Genomic DNA, 21,116 nt, shown 5'->3' on the forward strand with positions numbered 1-21,116 from the left:
AAAAAGCATTTAAATTGGTTTTGCAACTCAAAATCAATTCACCAAAAACGTGTTCAGTCCCTTTAAAAGAACTGCTAAGTTCAGAACGAGTCCTTAATTATTGTTAGTTCTCCAAATATGCACTCCATGACAATTCACAGTTTACAATTAGAACAAAATTAGTTAACAAAAATTTCAGCTGAAATCGCTACATGATTCAACATGCATTCAACTACTATACACGACTTGTCGATCGCTATCTTCTAGTTCCGTCTCCGGCCAGATTTGGTCTGTCTTCTGGAGTTGGCAGGAGAAGATTGCTTTGAAGGTACAGGCAATACTGTTCCGCCTTTTATGCTGTCCGAGCCCTTCATGTCATCAAGTGTTTTTTGGGCACGAATATAGACCGTAAGATCTCTAATCTGCGGTAACCATCGTTTAAACTTGTTAAGAACTTGTTAAGAACCCGGCACTACTTCTGAACACTTGAAAACTAGCACAAACTTGGAATTGCAGTACCTGTTCTTCCAAATCGACTATCTTTTCCTCTCTTAACCTCAGCGATGCAGCTTCCCTAAAAGAACACGGAGTTTCAAATGGAAGATACCAAAACGGAAGAATTCACTGCCAGTTATAATCACAAACTAATATGTACCTCTCATCGATTTCCTTCAACTTTCTGCGCCAAGTTTCTTGGTCCTTGATGAGACTGCGGTTGATCTAAGCAACAAACCCAAAAGCAAGCACAACAAAAATAAAAGACTGTCAGAAAAAAATGTGATTTCACTCGATAAAACAATACCTATGCCGAAACCCAGACCAAAAGTACCATTCAAGAGGACGACATTTACAAACTCACATCTGCAACGGCATTTCTTTCCTCAAGACATTTCTCCAGTTTCGCTTGTAAATCCTGCATCTTGGAATTTACAGCCTTCTCCACCGCTTCTGAAATTGTACTTTTCTTTTTGCTTTTGGCCTCCATAAGTAGAGATTCATAATACTGAATTTAAAGAAACAAAACAGAGGAAAAGATTAAAGAAAATGATTGGAAATAAAAAGGATTGTAACGAGATCAACAGCCATATTAGGTAGAGGGAAAAGTAAGAACACAAAGAAGGGGTTCAGTGGGGTTTCGCGACAGCCTTACTTGTCTTTGATTCTCAAGCTGACTGGCAACAAGTCGGTTATACTCATCTACAATCTGTTTTAGCACAACATCTAAAGTCAGCTATGTGAATAAGAGAACGAAAAATTACAGATGGTGCTAGCTAGAGTACATACAGTGTCAACTTTGCTACTATAGAGGGCTCCACTAATTCCAGAATCAGCACTACATTCACAACCGTCAAAAGCCTCTTCCAGTGACATACAATGAGAATCTGTAAAATTTATTATTTTTCCATCAACTTTTGATTGGTTCAGGCGGTGAACATAAGCATCACCAACATAATCCCAGATCTGCTGCCTGTCCAACTCAAGAGAATAGCAATGTTGCGTATCCTTCCAGTGCTTAACAGCATGGCCTTCAGTATATCTGTTTCGAAGAAAAAAAAATCATCAATAACTTTCTGTGCATGATAAACTTAATCAAGACAACGTCATAGTTCATCAAGTAATACATGAGCTATATTGCTTTCTTGCTTTGGAGACAGAAGTAACCAAAGAAGAAAGAACGATACATCAGTTTTACCTTCCACATCCTACAAAACCACATATTATACAAATCCAGGGATTCACTGATATTCCACAGACAGAGCAAGCTGGTTTTTCATCCTGCTGCTGACATAGTCGGCAAACCTGGTGACACAGAATATCAAATCAGCAGCCATCCTTAACCATATCAAAGTTATGAAGAAGCCAATGGCAATTGAAACTGAAGTTCATAAACCCAAGACCATCACTGCTGCACAGAGGAAATTTGAAATAACTAAACACCTTTTTCTTTCTTTTAACGAAGACTGTTATCCATTTTTCTACCCAAAAGGAGGTTACAGTTGATTCTTCTTGTGTTATCCCTACCACAGTACAACAAGCTGGGACATGAACCAAGGGATTTCAAAAACTCTGAAAAGTATCCCAAAAAAAGGGCTACTTTGAGTGGGATGGTAACAAAGCTGACCCTGTAACCTCCCAACAAGACCTTTAGGTAACCACCAGGTGGTCAACAATCTGCAAAATCTTGAAGATCAACTACTAAAAGAATAGCAGCATATACGAGGAACAACAAATATTACTACTGCAGTCACCAATGCTCTCAACCAAGATCTCTAACAAACTTAAACACGTAAAGGAAATTTTGGAACAAAGAACAACAACTCACCTGACAAGACAAATAAGTCCATTTTGAAATGCAGGGACATTGAAACGAATGATCACAAAGTGTACTCGCTATTCCACTTGTGTCTGCATCCAATCTCTCTAACATTCAAACAAAAGTTAAACCAGGTTAGTATAAATATTGGGTATAACTGCTCTAACTTTTGGGGAAAAAAAAGAAAAAGAAAAAAGAAGCTCCCAGCACACCATAGAAAATGGCGACTCACCAAGGCAAACTGGGCAAGTGGGTAACTCAGTAAATTCATTCTCTGGAATGCCAGCTATTTCTTCTGATTCTGTGTAGTCCACAGATTGCAGAAACAGGATATGGCACAACTCAGCCTGCAAAATATCAAACCAAAGGAATGGGCAGACATAGATCACTGTGTATACGATAATAAACCACGCACGAAGTTGAACAGACATAACGAAAGGCTCATTACCTCTCCAGGCGAATACTTCCTCCCATTAAAAGTGCTATAAAATTCACCAGCCGTGTCCCGATTCTTACATTCAATCAAAACACTGTACCTGTCTTCCATTCCATCGTTCCTAATCCAATGAAACAAACACTAACTCAGACTCTTTCGGTGACTAATGAAACAAAAACACAACATAATGAAACGTAAATTTCAAGCAAACATTTCCTTTCAGTCCAAAGTATTGATCCTTTAGATTTTTAGCTCAAATTACAGCTCTTCATTTTCTTTTGCAATTTATTTAAATTTATTTAAATTATCAATGCAAGCTTGTGAATTAATTGAAGCAAAAACACTATCCACATTATTTTGGAAACAAAACCCAAGTTCGCATTTTCCTCAATTTCTCTAGAAACCCAATTCAGGGTTTTGATCAAGCAACCAAACCCACAACCCCAAATCGAAAGATTCAAAATTTCCTCAACCATTGTACCTGATGAATACGAGTTCGAGGACATGGTCGATGCGGGAACCGCAGAAGCGGATGAAGTCGTCGAAGGAGAGGTAGTTGGGAACGGCAACGACGAAGAGGATGGGGGAGCGAGAGGCGTGGCACGGCAGCGACGACTGTCTGATTTTTCGAAACAAATGGGCGATTCCTCTTCGCTCGCTGAATTTGGGTGTGGGGGTGGTTTTAGGGTCAGATTCAGCCGCAGCGGTGGTCTTGGAAGTTGTGACGGCGGTGAAGTCGGCGTCTTCGAGGCTGAGAGGGTGGTTGGTGTCCACTGAGTGAACTCGGAGGATGAACATGGGATGGGGGTTGTGGGCTGACCGAGTCGACTCAGTTGGGGGAAGAAATAATAGAGAAAATGGGACCAAGATTAACAAGCTGCTGATATTCGCGGGAAGAGGCGGTTTTTTCCTTTTGTGAGTTTTATTTTATTTTATTATTTTTAGAAATTCTCTTTTACAAATTATTTATTATTATTTTTTCTGGATTTTCCGAGTTATTATTAAGAAGTTAAACTGATATTACTAGCAATACTCTACATATTTTTTTTAGCACATCGATATTTTTACACTAAAAGGATAAGAGGGAAGGGAGAGTTCGGCTAAACCACATAATGTGCAACCTAATTTAGTATCGAATTCGTCAACCACGAGATTTGTATAAATTTGTGATTTGATGCAAAACAAAGTAGCGTCGCATTTTGCATAAATTTGGCACTATGATCCATCCCTCGTACTGAAAGTGGAATTCCGTCCAAAAAAAAAAAGATGACTAAAATGAAATTGGCCAATGAGAAATATCATTTAAAATAAAATAGTAACATACCAACCATCTTCTAATACTCATAATACGAAAACATCTTATTGATAAATATTTATTAAACAAGTGACGTGATAAATATTTATCGAACGATTGTGTTGTAAGAAAGTTTGCGTTAGACAAAAAAAAGGGTTTCTTCCGTCGTTAGAGTCCGTTACATTCACATAAGACAAATCCACCGCATTGAATATTCAACGTCGAAGAAAAAGTCGACAATCCGTCAAGTGCCGTCTAATCGTCTGATATTTAAACCCCGTAATTAAGTGAAGGGTTTAGTCCTTAAGATTACGCGCTTTTCGAAGAAAAGCGAAGAGTGCAACAGATACTATCCCGATCGCTCTCTGCTTTCGCAGCACAGCTCCATTGAGCGATTCCGGCCGTACGGACTCAATCTCCACCGTCTACGGCGGAGACCCAAGTCAAAAGATCTCTCCTTTCATCTTCTACACTCTCGATCGGCTCCTCCGCAGCCCTGAACAGAGCAGAGGTAAAGTTACTGATAAACCCCATTTCTTGTTGTTTCTTGGATTCAATCGAGTTCATCAATGGCGCCGAGCACAATTCGCAAGGCGATTGGGGCGGTGAAGGATCAGACAAGCATTAGCCTGGCCAAAGTGGCCGGAAACATAGCGCCGGACCTCGAAGTTCTGGTGGTTAAGGCCACCACCCACGACGAGGACCCGGCTGATGAAAAGTACATAAGGGAGATCATAAATCTGACCGCCCACTCGCGCGGATACGTCACGGCGGCGGTGGCGACTGTGTCGAGGCGTTTGAGCAAAACCCACGATTGGATTGTGGCTCTCAAGGCCCTTATGCTTGTTCATAGGGTTTTGGTTGATGGGCACCCTTCGTTTGCGGAGGAGATTGTGTCTGCCAGTCGGAAAGGAGTGCGGTTTCTGAATTTGTCGGCTTTTCGTGACGAGGCGCATTCGGGTTCTTGGGATCATGCCGGGTTTGTGAGGTTTTATGCCATGTATCTTGAGGAGAAGGTGGAGTTTGAGGTTTATGAGAGGAAATCGAGAGGCAGGGAGGGCAGTAGTGGATTCGATCAGGAGAGGGAGAGAGCGAATCGAGAGGAAAGGAGGGAATTTGAGTACGAAAATTATCAGAGTGATCACGCATTGGAGAGAGAGAAGAGAAGAGAGAGTAAGGATAGTACACCGGTGAGGGAAATGCGGCCGGAGAGGGTGTTGGTGCGGCTGAATGATTTGCTGAGGGTTCTTAATCGGATTTTGGGTTGCAGGCCGGCGGGTGCTGCAAAGAGTAGTAGGTTGGTGATCGTTACGCTATACGAGGTTGTGAAGGAGAGTTTTAGGCTGTATGTTGAGATATGTGAGGCATTGGGGGTGGTGCTGGATAGGTTTACTGAGATGGATTATGCGGATTGCGCTAAGGCTTTCGATTCTTATGTCAATGGGGCAAAGATGATTGATGAGCTTGTGGGTTTTTATGGTTGGTGTAAGGATATGGGAATTGCTCGTTCGTCTGAGTTCCCGGAGGTGCAGAGAATAACTGATAAGCTTTTGAAGTCGCTTGAGGGTTTCTTGAAGGGGAAGACAATGAGGCCAAAGAGTCCTGAGAGAAACAGGGAGGAGAATGTTCAGGTTGACGAGGAGGTGAAGCAGGATGTGAATTATGAGGTGAAGGCTCTTCCTCCACCGGAGATTTACACTGCTTCTCCTCCCCTGCCATCTGAAGTCCTGCCTAAGCCTTTGCAGCATCAGCCTGTGACAGAGGATTTGGTGAATTTGAGGGATGATGGAATCACAGCTGATGAGCAAGGAAACAAATTCGCTTTGGCTTTGTTCTCTGCGGCTCCTACTGCTACTAATACAAATGGGGCCTGGGAAACATTCCCTTCAAATGGAGAGCCTGAAATGACTTCGGCTTGGCAGACACCGGCCGCTGAGAGTGGTAAAGCAGACTGGGAATTGGCATTGGTGGAGACGGCCAGTAATCTGTCAAAACAGAAGGCTGATTTGGCTGGTGGTTTTGATTCATTGTTATTGAGTGGCATGTATGATCAAGGCGCTGTGAAGCACCATGTGAGCACCTCGCAATTGAGTGGTGGGAGTGCGAGTAGTGTGGCAATGCCGGGGGCAGGCAAGTCTGCTATGCCAGTGCTGGCTCTGCCTGCCCCGGATGGGACTGTCCACGCAGTGGGGCAGCAGGACCCGTTTGCCGCCTCCCTCTTAGTGCCTCCTCCGTCATATGTGCAGATGGCAGACATGGAGAGGAAGCAGCATTTGCTTTCACAGGAACAACTGCTTTGGCAGCAATATGGAAGAGATGGGATGCAAGGGCAGTTGGGTTTGGCTAAGATTTCTGGCGGCTACTATGGCGGTGCTCCTCAACCGATGATGCCTCAGCCGGGAGGGTACTACTTTGCGCCCTATTGACATTGGATGCCTTTCCTCCCCTGAGCAATTTACAGTTTTTGGATAAAGCTTAATGCTGCAGATACCTTCTCATGGTACTTTCTTTTGGAAGATGTTACATCTTTTTAAGGTTCCTTGCCATTGTGCTTATTTCTGGACTTACATGCATTGTATGCAGTGATAACATAAAAAGGTTTGGGATTATATATTGAGAGCAAATTTGGGTTTTCAAATGTGTATAATTGGCTTGAGATATCGTGTCTGATACGCTACAATTTTATCACTTTAGGCATATTTATTGCTCCATAAGCTTAAAGTTTATGTAGAACGTTTAGAGATATTTTGACCAACTATAATTTAAGGATAGTGCGCTACACACTGATTTTTATTTCTCGCACATTCTTGGCAATTTTTGGCCTTTCATCGTCTTTAACTAATTTCATCCGATGGTTGAAAATTCAGAGGTATGTGTGAGAAAAAAACATGTGTGGATAGCAATACCCTAATTTAAAAGCTCAAGGTGTAGCAAAAATTGCATGAAAACGAGGGTTTAGATGTTTTTTCCAAAACTTCAAAAAATAGATCACAATTCATGATCATATAGCTCACAGTTTTTTGTGAACCATAAAAAAATAGAAGTTTTAACGAAAAATCTACGGTACTGTTTACTTTAACGAAAAATCACATTTTTACACTAAAAAATCAAACTTAATACTATTCATTTTACCATTTATTTTGTCTTTATCGTTAAAACTTAAAATTTTCAAGTTATTTTCATTAGTTTTTCTTTTTGTTTTTGCACTTAGGAGTGTTTTGAACTCCCTGCGTCATGAATTTTAAACTTTTTGTTGTTTTTAGTGTAAATTAGTATTAAAATCGGTTAGCGGTTTATATTTATGGATTTTTAAAGAAAATAAATATAAAAAAATGTCTGCTACGATACATTACAAAATTCCTTAAACCCAAGCGGGTCACAGACGTTCACCAAAACCTCAACCTCGCGCCAAATCACTCCAGGGCTCAACCTCCCTCCACCTGAACATGCATCAAAACGTCGTCGTTTTGGACAACGGCGGCGGCCTAATCAAAGCCGGCCTCGGCGGCGAGCGCGACCCCTCGGCCATTATACCCAACTGTGTGTACCGCCCGATATCCTCCAAGAAATGGGTCCACCCCTCCCCCACCGAGCCCATGGACCTCACCTCCGCCGCCGTCCGCCGCCCAATCGACCGCGGCTACCTAATAAACCCGGACCTCCAGCGCGAGATCTGGGCTAACCTCTTCTCCTCCCTCCTTCGGGTCAACCCGGCTCAATCCTACCTCCTCCTGACGGAGCCCCTCTTCGCCCTCCCCTCCATCCAACGCGCCACCGACGAGCTCGTCTTCGAGGACTTCAACTTCTCGGCGCTCTACGTCGCGAACTCCCCCTCCCTCGCCCACCTTTGCGAGGCCAGCCGCCGCCAAATCAAGGCGCAGTACAGCCTCGTCGTCGACTGCGGCTTCTCCTTCACGCACGCCGCCCCCGTCTTCCAGAACTTCACCATCAACTACGCAGCCAAGCGGATCGATTTGGGCGGCAAGGCATTGACCAATTACCTCAAGGAGCTCGTCTCTTACCGCTCCGTCAATGTCATGGACGAAACGTTTCTCATCGACGATGTTAAGGAGAAGCTCTGCCTTGTTTCCATGGACGTTGATCGTGACCTCCAGATTGCAAAGTACGTAGCTTTTCTTAATTTTTTTGTTAGGATTTCTGAATTTAATTTGATTTTGGTTGTGGGTTTGTTGAAGATGCAAGAATCTCATGTCGAAAAATTGAACAATATGTAATGAGTGAGTGATTATACCCTTAATGACATCGAGGCCTTTTGTGATAAAATTCCGCCCTTGCTGTGCTAGTGGGTGGTAATGAGTGATTCGACCCATAATGGATAGTATCGGTGTTATTAGTAGTCGGCCGCTGGTCCGTTTAACTGAAATCTTGACAGGGTTTTTGTTGTTTTGAAATGGGTGTTTAGGAAACATGGGAAGGACAATCTTTTCAGGTGCACTTATGTGTTGCCTGACGGCATTACGCACACAAAGGGGTTTGTTAAGAACCCAGAGGAGGCGAAGAGATACTTGGCTTTGAGAGATGGTGACAAACTTAAAGATGTGGAGAAGATGGATTTGGATCAGATGGAGGTTACATACAAGTTGGCGGATCGAAAGAAGATTGATTTGAGCAAGACTGTAAAATTTCCTCTCGTGTGTTTGAATGAATTGAACAACTGCTTTGTTTGTTTACTAGTTTTGAGTGTGGTTTGGTGGTTTTCTTGTAGGAATTTGACCTGACAAATGAAAGGTTCCTAGTGCCAGAGATGATCTTCCATCCTGCTGATCTGGGTTTGTTTTGCATTCTTGTTTCTTGTTTCAATTTGGGGTTTTTGTTTACTTTTTTATGCATATATGTTGTATTATGTGTTACTGAATCAACATTATAATCTCCTCTTCGGGCTCATGTTGGTTGGCGCTTATTACTACCGGTCAGCTTTCGCAAATTGTTGATATTTGTAGAGCATAGCATTGGAAATATGTTCTTTAGGTGTTTCAATACAAAGTGATGGCGTGTGGTATAGTAATATGGGGATAGTCAGTGTTGATCTTTACTCAGTCCGTTCGGAACTATATGCTTAGTGCGAAGGGAAGTGCTAACTTGGGCCTGTTTTCGCAGGAATGAATCAGGCTGGACTAGCAGAGTGTATTGTTCGATCTGTCACCTCCTGCCCACCACATCTACAGCCTGTACTTTATGAAAAGTGACCTTTCAAGCTCTGCATTTTTCTTGAGGAAAATAGAAAAGAATTCGTTTTCGATACTTACTAACTTGTCTGAGTTGTGTTGGCAGCATTCTCTTAACAGGTGGAAGCACTCTATTTCCTCGACTAGCTGATAGACTGTACGGCAATGGTCACTTTTCCATTTAAATATACAAGATCAAAATTCATACGAAAACATTCTTTCGGACTTTTAAGTTTTTATTGATATTTTGCAGAGAGAGGGAGCTGCGGCCGCTTGTTCCTGATGACTATCCAGTGAAGATAACTCCTCAAGAAGAGTAACGTTTCTCCTTATACCTACTTGCATTTTTTCGACTTAAAAAAAAAAAAAAGATACCACTTGACGTTTTATTAAAAAATTTCATGTTTCTCCAGCCCCATACTAAGCGTTTGGAGGGGAGGATCTATTTTAGCATCAAGCCCGGATTTTGAAGCAGTGTGTGTCACTAAGGCTGAGTATGAGGAGCTTGGTTCTGCTCGATGTCGCAGGAGATTCCTTTAACGAGTGCATTGAATCTTGAAGGGTATGCTATCTGAAGACCATCATCACCTTTCACTGTAATTTACCTTGTCGTTCTGTTTGGTTGAGAAGATTATTAGCGATGGAGTTGAACTATCACCATCCGTTTTAAATTTTCTGGACAGCAGCTTTGGCAAGCAGATAGTCCACAAGGGAAAATGCAGCTAAGTGTGCGCCTGTCACTTTTTGTTGTCACCATTCACCAGTCACTGCTGAAGAAAAGGAAGTAGAAGAAGGCTTCGCGGCTTCAAGTACCAGTCACCGCTGAAGAAAAGGAAGCAGAAGCAGGCTTCGCAGCTTCAAGTACTAGCAGTGGCACGCTCGCAACTAACACAAACTTTTTTTCCTGACGTCTTTGTTGGTAGAAATCGAGCTGGAAGATTTGAGGTTCGACCCCCTTGCCACGGAAGCCTGCCTACACTATCCAGAGAACCGATTATTGTTGTGGCCTGGATTTGCGTATCAGAGGAAGTGTGCGGGAGACGGCGACTCGTTGGCCGTCAGAAGCTGCATTCCGGTGTCTTGTAAATCAAAGTCGTATTTGATCTCAGCTTTGCGGTCCAAATCAAGGTGAAAAACATATCGTATTAAAGCACACCCACGATTCAAGCAATTCAAAGCATTTTCAACTGTCAGATTGAATGAATTGAAGATATGACAAAAAATTAACAAACGTGTAGAAGGTAGAATTAGGTGTTTGAATGGCACTATCGATGACATATTAGCGTATTCCATACGAGCTCCCGCCCCTCAGCATCTTGAAAAAGAATGATTTAATAGTAAAATTCCAAATAGTATAGCATTCTATCTCTTTTCGAAACGAAGAAATAACGGCGTTACATACATTTTCGACCACAAAAATTTCGAGATTTGTCTGATAATTTTTCTACGTTTACAACATTTTCGAGTAATATACGATATACTCCTCTCCCAGTCGATTACTATCCCAAGATATCGATTTTTCGTGTCCTGAATCCCGTAAGAGCATCATACAATACAAGGGATTTCTTCAACCTGCTTCCAATTTAACCTACGTCGAACCGTATGCAAATGTAAAATATGGACGAGTTAAAGGACTGGATTGTAACCAAGTGACTAGGGCCGATCCTTTCATTCAGCGAATGGTTGCGAGTCCATGCATAGATGCACCAGTTTCCTTTGGTATTGCCCGTAATATTCGCCGACTGCCATAACGTCTTCGCTCTCGGGGCCTAACCCAGGCAAGTAGAGCAGCTTGTCCTTGATCAAAGAACTGGATTCATCGTCGCAGTTGCCTAAATCAGAGATGAAGTTGGCATGAACTTCTCGACAAGCAAGGATGAACATAGCGGCCGTGTCAGGTTGTTGGGCCTCACGAAGTGCTGCCAATGCCTCTTGTAGTGCACCAGCTGCAACATACAAAATGAGGGCCCTCCATATGTTGTGTTCAGCGCGAAGGACGTGCGAAGCCCATCTTAGCAACACCCTGGAAGAACATTAATACGCACAGCTCAGCTACCATAACAACGAAAAACTGGGGACTAGTAACCGTGTAATTTAGCCAAAAGGTAAGCCGCAAAGATGGGGATGACCAATGAGTTTACATAAAGTGAAGACACATTATGGATTTGTGATATCAAAAGAAATATACCGGGAAGGCGAAAAATAGCAAGCTAATCAATTAAAGTATACAGATGAAACTGGAGATGACAAAGGAGGCCTCCGAAACTTTTAAAAGAAAGCAAATAACCTTGCATAGTCGGATCCTTTTAAATGCGTAGCAGCTAAAGTCGCAGCATCTGTCCAGCACCCAGCATCTTGTAGCTGCATAACAGATGACATAGTAAATAGTACATAAAAACATCGCGTAAACCATTTTTTAGTGCATGATATCAAAAGAAATCTCACAACTTATATAACTGGGTTTACAGTAAATTTGTGTAAAGCAGAACCTAACCTGAGAACACGCTTCCTGATACCTTCCAACAGCACAAAGAAGATGAGTACCAGAGAACGACCTGTCAGTCCTGACCATGTTGGCCGCAACAACCTAATAATATAAAAGTATCGAAAATCCTGAGACACTTAAACGACTTTATTCCAGCCATAACATGCATTTGATGTCATGAGTTGATCCAAACTACACACCTTGACGGCAAGTTCAAGGAGAGACTTTGACACGGCAGAAGAAAGAGCAACAGCGCGTAAAGCATTTGCAGAGAAGTAATTGCTCTCAGGAGGAGTGGAAAGCAATAAACTAACCGCAGCTTCTAAGTTGCCAACGGAGACAAGCCTATATCATCAAGAACATAAAGTAAATAAAAAACCTCCGAAATGGAAATTTTGCTTTCTTTTTGAAGCCTAAAGTTTTACATGTACAAGTAACTGAGCAATTTGGGTATTTGGCATGTTGCCAGAGACGAAGATGACAGGAAGGATGGAACTTGGAAAAAATTAGATTTCCTGTATATTTTCTAATGCACATATGCTTATATGCTTTCAAACATATGGAGTTCTACCAAGCAATTAAATATTTACCCAATAGCAACTAAACCAGCCAGTATCAACTCTTACTTAAACATACTCTAGCAGTTAGTTTGGCAGTTCTTCTAAGAAATAAGAATGATATTGAATACTCACTCATGTACACGATTCTGAATAGCATCTTCTCCCTCCAACTTCTCATGCCAAGGAATACGTTCACTGGCATTTGCCCACAAATCCTCTTGCTCAAAAGCCAATAACCTGAGCTGACCTTGATTCTGCTAACCATAGAAGTCGATAAATTACAGAGATGTTCAAAGCTTATATGGAGGAAAAAATCACATAATAGTTAGAATTGATGAGCACAAGATATAGGAGAGATGTGAGGTAACGTAGCGATCTAGCTTAAAAACTTGTACAAAAACTTGAGAATAATATCATCCAGAAATGTGGCTTACCATTTCATCTTTCTTTTCCGTTCCAGACACTGACTTTCCTTTTGATGTTATCCTACTCAGCATAGATGCATCATCAATCTCTGGAACGGGTGCTGACGCAGGGGTTTTTTGTGGAGACTTGTTTACCATCTTATTCATCAAATGGTTAAGAGCACGAGGCAGTTGTAGCCAGAAAAGAGCTTCTGAGGATTCACCAAAAATTGCAGCAGCAAAAGCAAATCTCACAGAAAAACCTTTGTTGACCACCATTGCATATAATTTTGCCCTCTCATCATCCAGTATGCAGCCTGGGGAAATATAACATTTATAATATAAGAGAAAAGAACACAAAATAGTACGATACCTAGATATAGCTCTGCATGAGTAGAAACATCACAAGAAAGACAGAGGACCCACCTTCTTTACGATAAGGTTCTAAGACTTTAAGCAGCAATTCTGGTACCACAGGGTCACCAACAGGTGGTAAATTGATCATGTAACTTCGAAGATCCTCATTGGACTTGGGAGTTCCTGGAATTTTGTGAGGCCTCTTATCTAAAGTCGTACTGCAAGTATTAAACCAAGAGGGCTCGACACCCAATTGTAAGATCACTCTTAATGCCTGTAACAAAGAAATCAATAAATTCCAGTTGGTCAAAACTGAATCTCTACTATCTTCTGTTAACAATAAAACATAAAGCAGGCTATGTGGTTATTGATTCAGAACCACTGTCAACTTTTCCAGTAGATTCTGCTATTTTCAGTATACAATTTGGTTAGGAACTCTCTTCTAACAAGAACTAGGGCCATAAGGTTGCAGATTAGCATATATGAACGAACATAAAACTCCAGTTGTCAAAGGGCACAATTGACTAATAATCAACAGAACTGGAATAGATAAGATATTGCTATCATGAAATAAAATATAAGGAAAATGGAAATTAAAAATCATTGTTACCAGGGCATGTGGTGTTGGAAGCAGTATAGGAGAGCATAGAGGCATAGGACGGAACCTCTCTTTTATAGATCTGGGCTGGTGGGTATAACCAAGTTTTTTGTCAATTCTGCACAAGAGTAACATTGTTAAAAGTACAGAACTGACGACGCCCATACAGGCCATCCGCATTCCCCCCCTCCCCAATACTTAAATAACCTGAGATATAACGAAATTCCTCAACAAAGTTTGTAACATACATATTAATCTCAACAAGGCGAAAGCTACTATCAGCTCCAGCTATGCACAATAACAGTGGATCAGTTTTGTCAGTCCGCAAAGGCAACCAATCAAGTTCCAACACAAGGGTTCCAGGAAATTGAGGCTGTAAAAGAGAATTGGCTAATGGGTCCGGAGAATCCTGCAATTAGAAAACATGTAGAGAGTTATGGAAAAATGATAAGAAAGGTCATCTAGATAAACCATATAAATATTTCTTTTATACTTACAAGGTCAAATACTGAAAATGTATTGTCATAGAATAGTACAGCAACGCGCCCCCTACTGCGGTCTCCAGGCACAACAGGTGAGAATTTAATTCTCCGGATACCTTCTCTATGAGTGTTAAACGAAGAAGAATGTCCAGTAGTTACATCCCACCAGCGAATATTTCCTGATCTGTCCCCCATAACCTGAAAATAATTTACAGAAAATATTGAAATGATTGAGAATCTGATATAAAATACCAATTGGATGAAAAGAATACAAATTTTTTGATACATACTACATGAGGCAACCGGTAGGCCATGGCAGTAATTAGTCCATCCGATGAGACAAATGAAGAAGAAGGCCATTTCGGTCTAGAAACAAGCAATAAAGAACCACAATGAGAAAAACTTATTGATATGAAATAATAGTTCGTACAAGGGTACAAAGTAGAAATACACCTGAAGTCACGGATTCTTCTCCCATGAACCTCAAAAACACCAAGAGCACCATTTGCTAGTGCAAATGCAAAGCTTTCAGAAGTGTCATCTTGAGATCCATCTGAGCTCTCTGCATTTCAGGGAAGGAGAAACTTTATTTTTGTTTAATTAAACAATCCAATAATACAGAAGTAACTCATATAGACCAAAAGCCAGTATACATATTATAGAAGTTATCAAGTAAATAAGCTCACTGGAATCAGATGATGCCTTTGTTGGAGAGGATGTCCCGTCTGATGCCACATATGTGTGATCTTTGGGGGATGATGATGATGATGATGATTGCTTAGCAGGTCCATTTTGAGCAGGTCGGGGGACTGCTGGGAGGGTCCATTCCAAAACCGTAAATGGAAGAGCCAATGATCTAAGCTACATGAGATACAGAATCAAAATCTTAACCTCTCCACTGCGAAAAGTTGTGAAATGCATAAAATAAGAAAAGGCGTGTTTTCGTAGTAGTTTGAACTTTGAAAATTGTGAGGGTTCTGTTTAATATAGTTGAAACAATCATTTTCTGGAAAATACGTCAAGTTGGAATGTCAAATAACCAAAGAAAATAGCAAACTTACCATAATAGGACTCTTTGTCATTGCCCAAACCTCTACTGGTGCATCACGAAGCAAAATAAGAAGGTACCTGCCATTTTGTCAAAAGCATAAGCAAAATGTTACATTGTGTGGCTCAGGAAGCTATGAAGAATAACAACTGATGTATGAAAGTAGGGGGAAGAAAAAAGAACTAAGTTAGAGACATCTGATCAAAATAGTCCAATTTACCGTATTGAGCCAACAAGCAAAAAATATTTTATTTAATATCTAAAATAGATGACGAAGTATAGTCAAAAGTGAACACTTCTAGTTTCTTTTCAGCTAAGTATCATTAAAATTTGATAAAACCAAAAACATGACACAGAACAGAATATAGAGGACTTAACTAATAACCATAAATAAAGACAAGAATCTGGGTCTGAAGTCAACCTCCCAGAGGATGAGGCTCTTAATGCTCTTATGGGTGCACGTTCAGGCTTTTGCAAAACCCGGAATTGTCTATTTAGGCCACTTCTAGCACAGGTCACAATGAGCCTGTTGATGAAACCTCCAGATTTTTCACTCACCTAAATATATATAAAAAAAAAGAGTCATGCTACATATAATGATCAACACACATTGATAATTATTTATAAATAGAAAAAAAGGGAAAAAAAATACCAATCAAGGATAATGCTGAGCATAAAAGCACTAAGTAGTAGATGCATCAAACAATTAATGTGATGTTTGAATTCATCGCAATGTACCTGACTGTATGAAAATGAAACCAGTCTAGAATTTCCAAGCCATCGTAATCCCCTAACAGTACCAGTATGAACAGAAAAACTTGCAGCGACAGCATTGGCAGAAACATCAACAACGTCAACTGTCCCACTTTGAGTTCCCAAAGCAACCAATGGAACAGCTACAACAGGATAGTTCCCCCCACCTTCATACATAATAAATTTACATGGTATCATAATTTCTCCGAAATGATGCTAACTAAAAATATAAAATCAACATATACAGTAGATTAGTGACAAGATTAACTAACGGCCCAAAGTAGCTGTTGAAGAAGGTGAAGGTACAGCTAGCATAGTTACTGCTGAAGAAAGAAGCTGAAGCTGTCCAACTAAGCTAATCTGCATCAGTAAGTTGGCTTTGTAAGCATGCAGGCATGTAATTTCAAATCTGCAATATCGGGGATTGGTTGCAAACTTGTATGTCATTTTGAATGAACTGAATTTACGGGTAGATATGACAGAAAGTACACAAAACAAAACCAGCTGTGTTCTGAACTATATGCAACCATAAAAAACATATGTTATATCGCCTGTGTGCATGTACGGGTGGGCGTGTGTGTCGTTTTGGGTTATCTAATGTGTGTCGTTTTGGGTTATCTAAACAAAGTTGCGTACCAATTAATACATAGATATATTTAATAAGACGGGGAGTGGGAATTACATCTATTGATCCAAGTCACATCCATTATTCAAGCTATACTATATTCTCCAGCTAGAAAACCATCCAGTGAAAGCCATTAACCATGAAAAAATAAAAGTTGGAAGAAACTACAAATGAACCTTTAGTGATAAGTCCGTATGGCTGACAATAGAATTTGAAGGTCGGTTTCTATCACCACTGATCTTTTCTATTTGTTTACCGGCTTCCATGTCAAGTCCTCCGGTAGAAGAAACTATAATGTTTGTATTTGTCCCAGGAACTGGCAGTTCACTAATACCCAAGTTTGTGTCATCCTTTCGATTATCTTCAAGCCCTTCGGCAGTCAAGAGCCAGTTCCATATTTTTCCATCATCAGAAATTGAGATCAAATGCGTTTTAGAAACAAGAAGAGGTTCATCACAGAAATCAAAAGGATTATCGAAATCCAAATCAGGGAAAGGAGAATGAGGTACATCATCAGAGTAAATCTTGCTGACATTCTGGAGGGTCGAATCTGATTGGGAGATGACGAGAGCAAGCAACGAAGGAGAAGGGACAGATGTGCCAATTGAAGGCATCAGCTCTTCCATTGAACACATTATGTGTACCTGCTCTCCTCTGCGCATATATACAATATGCATAATAAGTATAATACATTACTACATTTCGGTTTTTCGATCTAAACACTTCTTAAACTTTGCCCGAAAATGGTTCAAATGATATAGATTCCAATACAATTTCACATTCTACATCCTACATTTGATCAATGGAAATTGAAAAGGCTACAATCAATCGAATTTCAAAAGACTCACTCTTTTCGGCGCCAAGTACTGAGCTTCCCGTCAAGATGAGCGCAGTAGAGGAACTCGTGATTCGGATCCGGGAGCACATCGAGAAACTTGCCGCAGCCGCGAGGCAATGTGGCAGAGAAAAGCGGCGTCTCATACTGCAAATCGAACACCACCAGCTCCCTCGGGAACGAGACGAAAAGAATGTGCCGCCACTGTGGCGAGAATGCGAACCTCACGGCGTAGATCGGGAATGCCGCCGAGGCCGACGACGAGTTCCCGGAGACTCCACCGGTCAAGTCCCTCTCCAGCTTCAGCAACTCGGTGGAGTCGGTCCGAATCTGAAGCTCCTTGATGACGACATCGGATTCCGTCTCGCCTAACACGGTGACAGAGAGCAGGAATCCTTTGAGCCCGACGACACAGAAATGGCGCGAATCGAAGGGGTCACGGCGGATGCAGGAGAGAATTTCGGGCGCCGCGTCGTATTTCCAGAAGCATCGGCCGGTGGAGCTGTTGTAGAGGGAGAGGGAGGAGAATCCGGAGATGGAGGCGAGGAGGTAGGAGTCGGGTCGGGCCTGGACCCACGCGAGGTCCTGGATGGGGAGTTTGGAGGGGGAGGAGTCGGTATCGAACCAGAGGACGGGAGACTTGAGGCGGAGGTCGAGGAGGGCGATGCGGCCCTGGCGATCGCCGGCGGCGAGGAGGAGGTGGGAGCTGGAAGGCTCGGTGGAGAGGAGGTCGCGGCGGAGAGGGAGCGGGGTCCAGCGGACGGAGGTGACGAAAGGCGAGAGAGACGATGACGTGGAGGAGGATTGGGTGGGAGGTGGCATAGGGATGCTGACAACGAGCTGCATTGAGCGGGCGTCGAGGACGGAGATGGAGCTGCCGGAGGGGAATGCGAGGAGGCCGGAGAGGCTGAGGTCGGCGGATCCGAAGTTGTTGCGGCTGGGCGGGCCCGGCAGCATGCTGTCCCAACAGTCCTGGACTGTGGACGCCGTCGAAGCTCTAGCGCTCGACATTGTTGCGTTGTGTCCGACTTTCTTCGTCTACCGCTGCGACTTCAAGCATATCGACATTTCGGACACACAGCGAGAACAACGTTCGGTGTTTTCATCTTTATTTTATATATATAAATATTTGTAAATAGTAAATTAAATAATTAATTGTTTAGAGAAAAAAATGGGATTGAATCTGTTCTATAGACATAATGTTTTCTGTAAGTGCGGTAAAGCATCGTCTACATATTATTTGTTAAAATTATAGTTAACGTAAGGTTTCCTTTTAATTCTTCTTCATTTCTTAAAGTAGTTTTCTCTTTTATTAAGTTTTTTATAAAATGTATTTATTTAAAAAATTATTATTGACACTTTAAATTTTTATATTTAAAAAATATATTTATGAAGAATGCATACTCAGAGTGCCGATAATAATTTTTTTATTTACTTTATTACTGTAATTTAATTAATGCTAGTTAAAATTTGGAATAGTATAAATTGTATAATATTTGTTTATGGGAGCATTTTTGCTCAACGTTAGATAAGTTTGAATTTTGAAATTCGTGTAGTGGATAAGCACAAATCTTTAAATTCAAATTCATCTAACGGTGATAAATAGGGTGGTGAGCATATACTACACTAAATGGTGGTGAGCAAAAATACACTCTTTGTTTATGTTCAAGCATTCTCACAAATAAACGACCTTGTTCTATTCAGCCTCAAGCATTACACTTCGAGTTGAATAATGAAATAATATGCGCTTACTTTCCCAACGATGGAGGAAGTTTTTGGTATGGTTATCCGACCAAAGATTTAGCGAGTTAGACTAAGAGAGGGGTTGATAGGGCGGACCGCAAGGAATGCGCTTAGATAAGTTTTATGTTTTGATCGTACGAGTGATGTGATTCATCCGGACAGAATTTCTCCAAACATTGGGCTTGATGGCATGGTGATGCAGAAGAGAGTCGTCGGAGTTAAGGGTCTAATCCATAACAATGGTCCAATTGAATATGATTCAATAATCCAATGGGCCTGTTTCTGTTGAAAAGGAGATGAAAACAATGTTCATTGAATCGAATTGATATTTTCTTTGAATTTATGTGTCTGGAGAGGAATGATTCGAAGATTCGGATCATTTATTTTAAATTCTACAACCCCCATTAGCTATTCGTCCACGTCACATAAATTAAGGTTCAGATCTCTCTCCCTCACTTTGAACTATTCAAAATTTCTCGGTCCGTCAATTCTTGAAAGCGAGGAATTCCATTGAATCAACATTTATGGCGACCAATTCAGACTATAACTTTCTCTGTGGGCCATGGCAAAATTAAAATACAATGTTGAAATTTTGAATACGTTTGGTACATAAAAACAAACACAAAAGAAACAATGAAATGTTTGGAAGCTTTCCTTTTCACCTGCATGACAAAGATTAAATTAAGGTTTAACAACATTGTGGTCCTGACATTTCACTAATCATTTTGGCAGGGTTGTACGGACAAGTATTCGATCTTCTTTGTGGGGATCCAGATATTAATTAATTGTGTCCTTTTATTATATATTGTGCGACCGGTTTTCGTTAGGTACTATTTATATTCAATTTTAAATTAAAAATTTTAAATGATTTATAACCGCACGATACACGATAAACGAACACAATTGATTGATCATCTAGATCCTCACAAAGAGAATACGGAGAGGATCCTATTCCGGGTTGTACGATTAGGATAACTTTAACAATGAATATAGAGTCGAATGGTATTGTATTTAACTAATTATTTTGAGAAGGTTGTCACAAGTACAACTCTTTTAACCAATGGGATCATCTTCGGATTCTTTTGGTGAGGATTCTAGGGATCTGTAAATCGTGTATGTTCATCGTTTATCGTGCGGTCAGTTTTTGTCAAGTACTATTTGTATTTAATTTTAAATAAAAATATTTAAAATGATTTCTGACCGCACGATGTATAATAAACGGATATGATTAACGAATCTCAAGAATCCTCACAAAAAGGTTCCATCGAGGATATGGATTCCTCTTATAATGAATAAGATTAGAACAGAGTTGGATGAAACTAAAACACGAGTTATGTGCTTTTGTGAGTGAGAATAATGTCCTATAAATAATGTGGTTGAACAACCTTGTTCAAGTTTATTTTTTTAAATTGAGATGAATGTAAGTCCCACGTTGAAAACTTGATAGAACTCCAGGCTTGCTGGATTTTGGAAGTGGTTAAGTCAGAGACAGTTTCAATGTGATTAGTACTAAGTCATAAATCCAAACTTTGAAATGTTGATTTATTCTAGGTAATGGTACTCGTAATATCTATGCATCATGATGTACGTTCTTTACGAAATTAAGGGCTAACTATCCACACTCTTGATATTGTTTCGATAAGCTGTCGGTATTACGAAACAATGGTCAGGTGTAGACCTATCATGCAATATAAGCTCTAGAGAAAGGCAACCAGCCAAAAAAACTAATACGAAAAGAAACATGTGTAGTTGTACTTGAAAGTTAGTTGGCAATTGGGACTGCTCAGAAATTGGAGAGCTGGATATATACGGCAGAAGCAGAAGGGTTCCAAGCCTCATGGTCTACTACAACCACCCACCTTTGCTTTGAGAGGTCCTTTTGCTTTGTAAAGGTATTTAGAGTGTACAGCCATTTTCATAAGAGGACAACACATGATAGCTTTGTAAGTGTGGTTTCATGGCAATGTTCACTAGACCACTCATGTTACCGATTGATTTTACGGTGGAACCCTAACTT

The 21,116-nt window shown here is 40.9% G+C and overlaps 4 protein-coding genes across 7 annotated transcripts; 2 read left to right on the forward strand and 2 right to left on the reverse strand.

The window, feature by feature from the left end:
* Positions 1 to 79: 79 nt before the first annotated feature.
* On the reverse strand, positions 80 to 3,624 carry LOC103426584 (BRAP2 RING ZnF UBP domain-containing protein 1-like). Of its 2 annotated transcripts, none has more exons than XR_003776538.2 (11): positions 3,211 to 3,624; positions 2,742 to 2,850; positions 2,526 to 2,640; positions 2,303 to 2,400; positions 1,673 to 1,779; positions 1,264 to 1,516; positions 1,130 to 1,183; positions 809 to 982; positions 635 to 699; positions 499 to 553; positions 80 to 401 (listed from the first exon to the last, which is right to left on the reverse strand). XR_003776538.2 is itself a non-coding variant. In XM_008364674.4 (11 exons), exons 1-11 carry the CDS (start codon positions 3,525 to 3,527, stop codon positions 243 to 245), a joined length of 1,476 nt encoding a protein of 491 aa, XP_008362896.2. In that variant the 5' UTR covers positions 3,528 to 3,623; the 3' UTR covers positions 80 to 242. The 2 variants fall into 2 exon arrangements, 1 of the variants encoding a protein (XP_008362896.2); XM_008364674.4 differs by having other exon boundaries at positions 839 to 982; positions 3,211 to 3,623.
* Positions 3,625 to 4,319: 695 nt separating this feature from the next.
* On the forward strand, positions 4,320 to 6,661 carry LOC103426585 (putative clathrin assembly protein At2g25430). The gene has a single exon (XM_008364675.4). It carries the CDS (start codon positions 4,593 to 4,595, stop codon positions 6,447 to 6,449), a length of 1,857 nt encoding a protein of 618 aa, XP_008362897.2. The 5' UTR covers positions 4,320 to 4,592; the 3' UTR covers positions 6,450 to 6,661.
* Positions 6,662 to 7,347: 686 nt separating this feature from the next.
* On the forward strand, positions 7,348 to 10,402 carry LOC103447940 (actin-related protein 6-like). 2 transcript variants are annotated; one of them, XM_008387167.4, is made up of 8 exons: positions 7,348 to 8,146; positions 8,447 to 8,660; positions 8,750 to 8,813; positions 9,142 to 9,226; positions 9,316 to 9,366; positions 9,463 to 9,525; positions 9,623 to 9,771; positions 9,896 to 10,402. In XM_008387167.4, the coding sequence occupies exons 1-7, from the start codon at positions 7,470 to 7,472 to the stop codon at positions 9,747 to 9,749; spliced, it is 1,281 nt and encodes a 426-aa protein (XP_008385389.2). In that variant the 5' UTR covers positions 7,348 to 7,469; the 3' UTR covers positions 9,750 to 9,771; positions 9,896 to 10,402. The 2 variants fall into 2 exon arrangements, with proteins under 2 accessions (XP_008385389.2, XP_008385392.2); XM_008387170.4 differs by having other exon boundaries at positions 7,383 to 8,146; positions 9,893 to 10,402.
* A 121-nt stretch (positions 10,403 to 10,523) lies between these two features.
* Positions 10,524 to 18,458, reverse strand: LOC103447953 (uncharacterized). 2 transcript variants are annotated; one of them, XM_008387180.4, is made up of 19 exons: positions 17,370 to 18,458; positions 16,698 to 17,175; positions 16,169 to 16,256; positions 15,882 to 16,063; positions 15,565 to 15,701; positions 15,157 to 15,223; positions 14,782 to 14,956; positions 14,549 to 14,657; positions 14,386 to 14,461; positions 14,111 to 14,293; positions 13,862 to 14,022; positions 13,626 to 13,731; positions 13,085 to 13,289; positions 12,689 to 12,975; positions 12,387 to 12,508; positions 11,895 to 12,039; positions 11,704 to 11,796; positions 11,497 to 11,570; positions 10,524 to 11,232 (listed from the first exon to the last, which is right to left on the reverse strand). In XM_008387180.4, exons 1-19 carry the CDS (start codon positions 18,365 to 18,367, stop codon positions 10,878 to 10,880), a joined length of 4,041 nt encoding a protein of 1,346 aa, XP_008385402.2. In that variant the 5' UTR covers positions 18,368 to 18,458; the 3' UTR covers positions 10,524 to 10,877. The 2 variants fall into 2 exon arrangements, with proteins under 2 accessions (XP_008385402.2, XP_028964972.1); XM_029109139.2 differs by having other exon boundaries at positions 12,387 to 12,511.
* Positions 18,459 to 21,116: the final 2,658 nt, after the last annotated feature.

The sequence above is a fragment of the Malus domestica genome, chromosome 02 (assembly GCF_042453785.1).
Source record: "Malus domestica chromosome 02, GDT2T_hap1".
NCBI classification, from domain to species: Eukaryota; Viridiplantae; Streptophyta; class Magnoliopsida; order Rosales; family Rosaceae; genus Malus; species Malus domestica.

Coding starts and splice junctions, on each gene's coding strand:
- LOC103447953 (XM_029109139.2), bottom strand. CDS start 18,367: ATGTCGAGCGCTAGAGCTTCGACGGCGTCCACAGTCCAGGACTGTTGG. Junction 15,224..15,564: donor AGAGCCTCATCCTCTGGGAG/GTTGACTTCAGA, acceptor ACAAAATGGCAG/GTACCTTCTTATTTTGCTTC. Junction 12,976..13,084: donor AGAACCTTATCGTAAAGAAG/GTGGGTCCTCTG, acceptor ATATTTCCCCAG/GCTGCATACTGGATGATGAG.
- LOC103447940 (XM_008387167.4), top strand. CDS start 7,470: ATGCATCAAAACGTCGTCGTTTTGGACAACGGCGGCGGCCTAATCAAA. Junction 9,227..9,315: donor CAGCCTGTACTTTATGAAAA/GTGACCTTTCAA, acceptor TTGTGTTGGCAG/CATTCTCTTAACAGGTGGAA. Junction 9,367..9,462: donor CCTCGACTAGCTGATAGACT/GTACGGCAATGG, acceptor GATATTTTGCAG/AGAGAGGGAGCTGCGGCCGC.
- LOC103426585 (XM_008364675.4), top strand. CDS start 4,593: ATGGCGCCGAGCACAATTCGCAAGGCGATTGGGGCGGTGAAGGATCAG.
- LOC103426584 (XM_008364674.4), bottom strand. CDS start 3,527: ATGTTCATCCTCCGAGTTCACTCAGTGGACACCAACCACCCTCTCAGC. Junction 2,641..2,741: donor GGAAGTATTCGCCTGGAGAG/GTAATGAGCCTT, acceptor GATATTTTGCAG/GCTGAGTTGTGCCATATCCT. Junction 1,780..2,302: donor GGACTTATTTGTCTTGTCAG/GTGAGTTGTTGT, acceptor CTGTGTCACCAG/GTTTGCCGACTATGTCAGCA.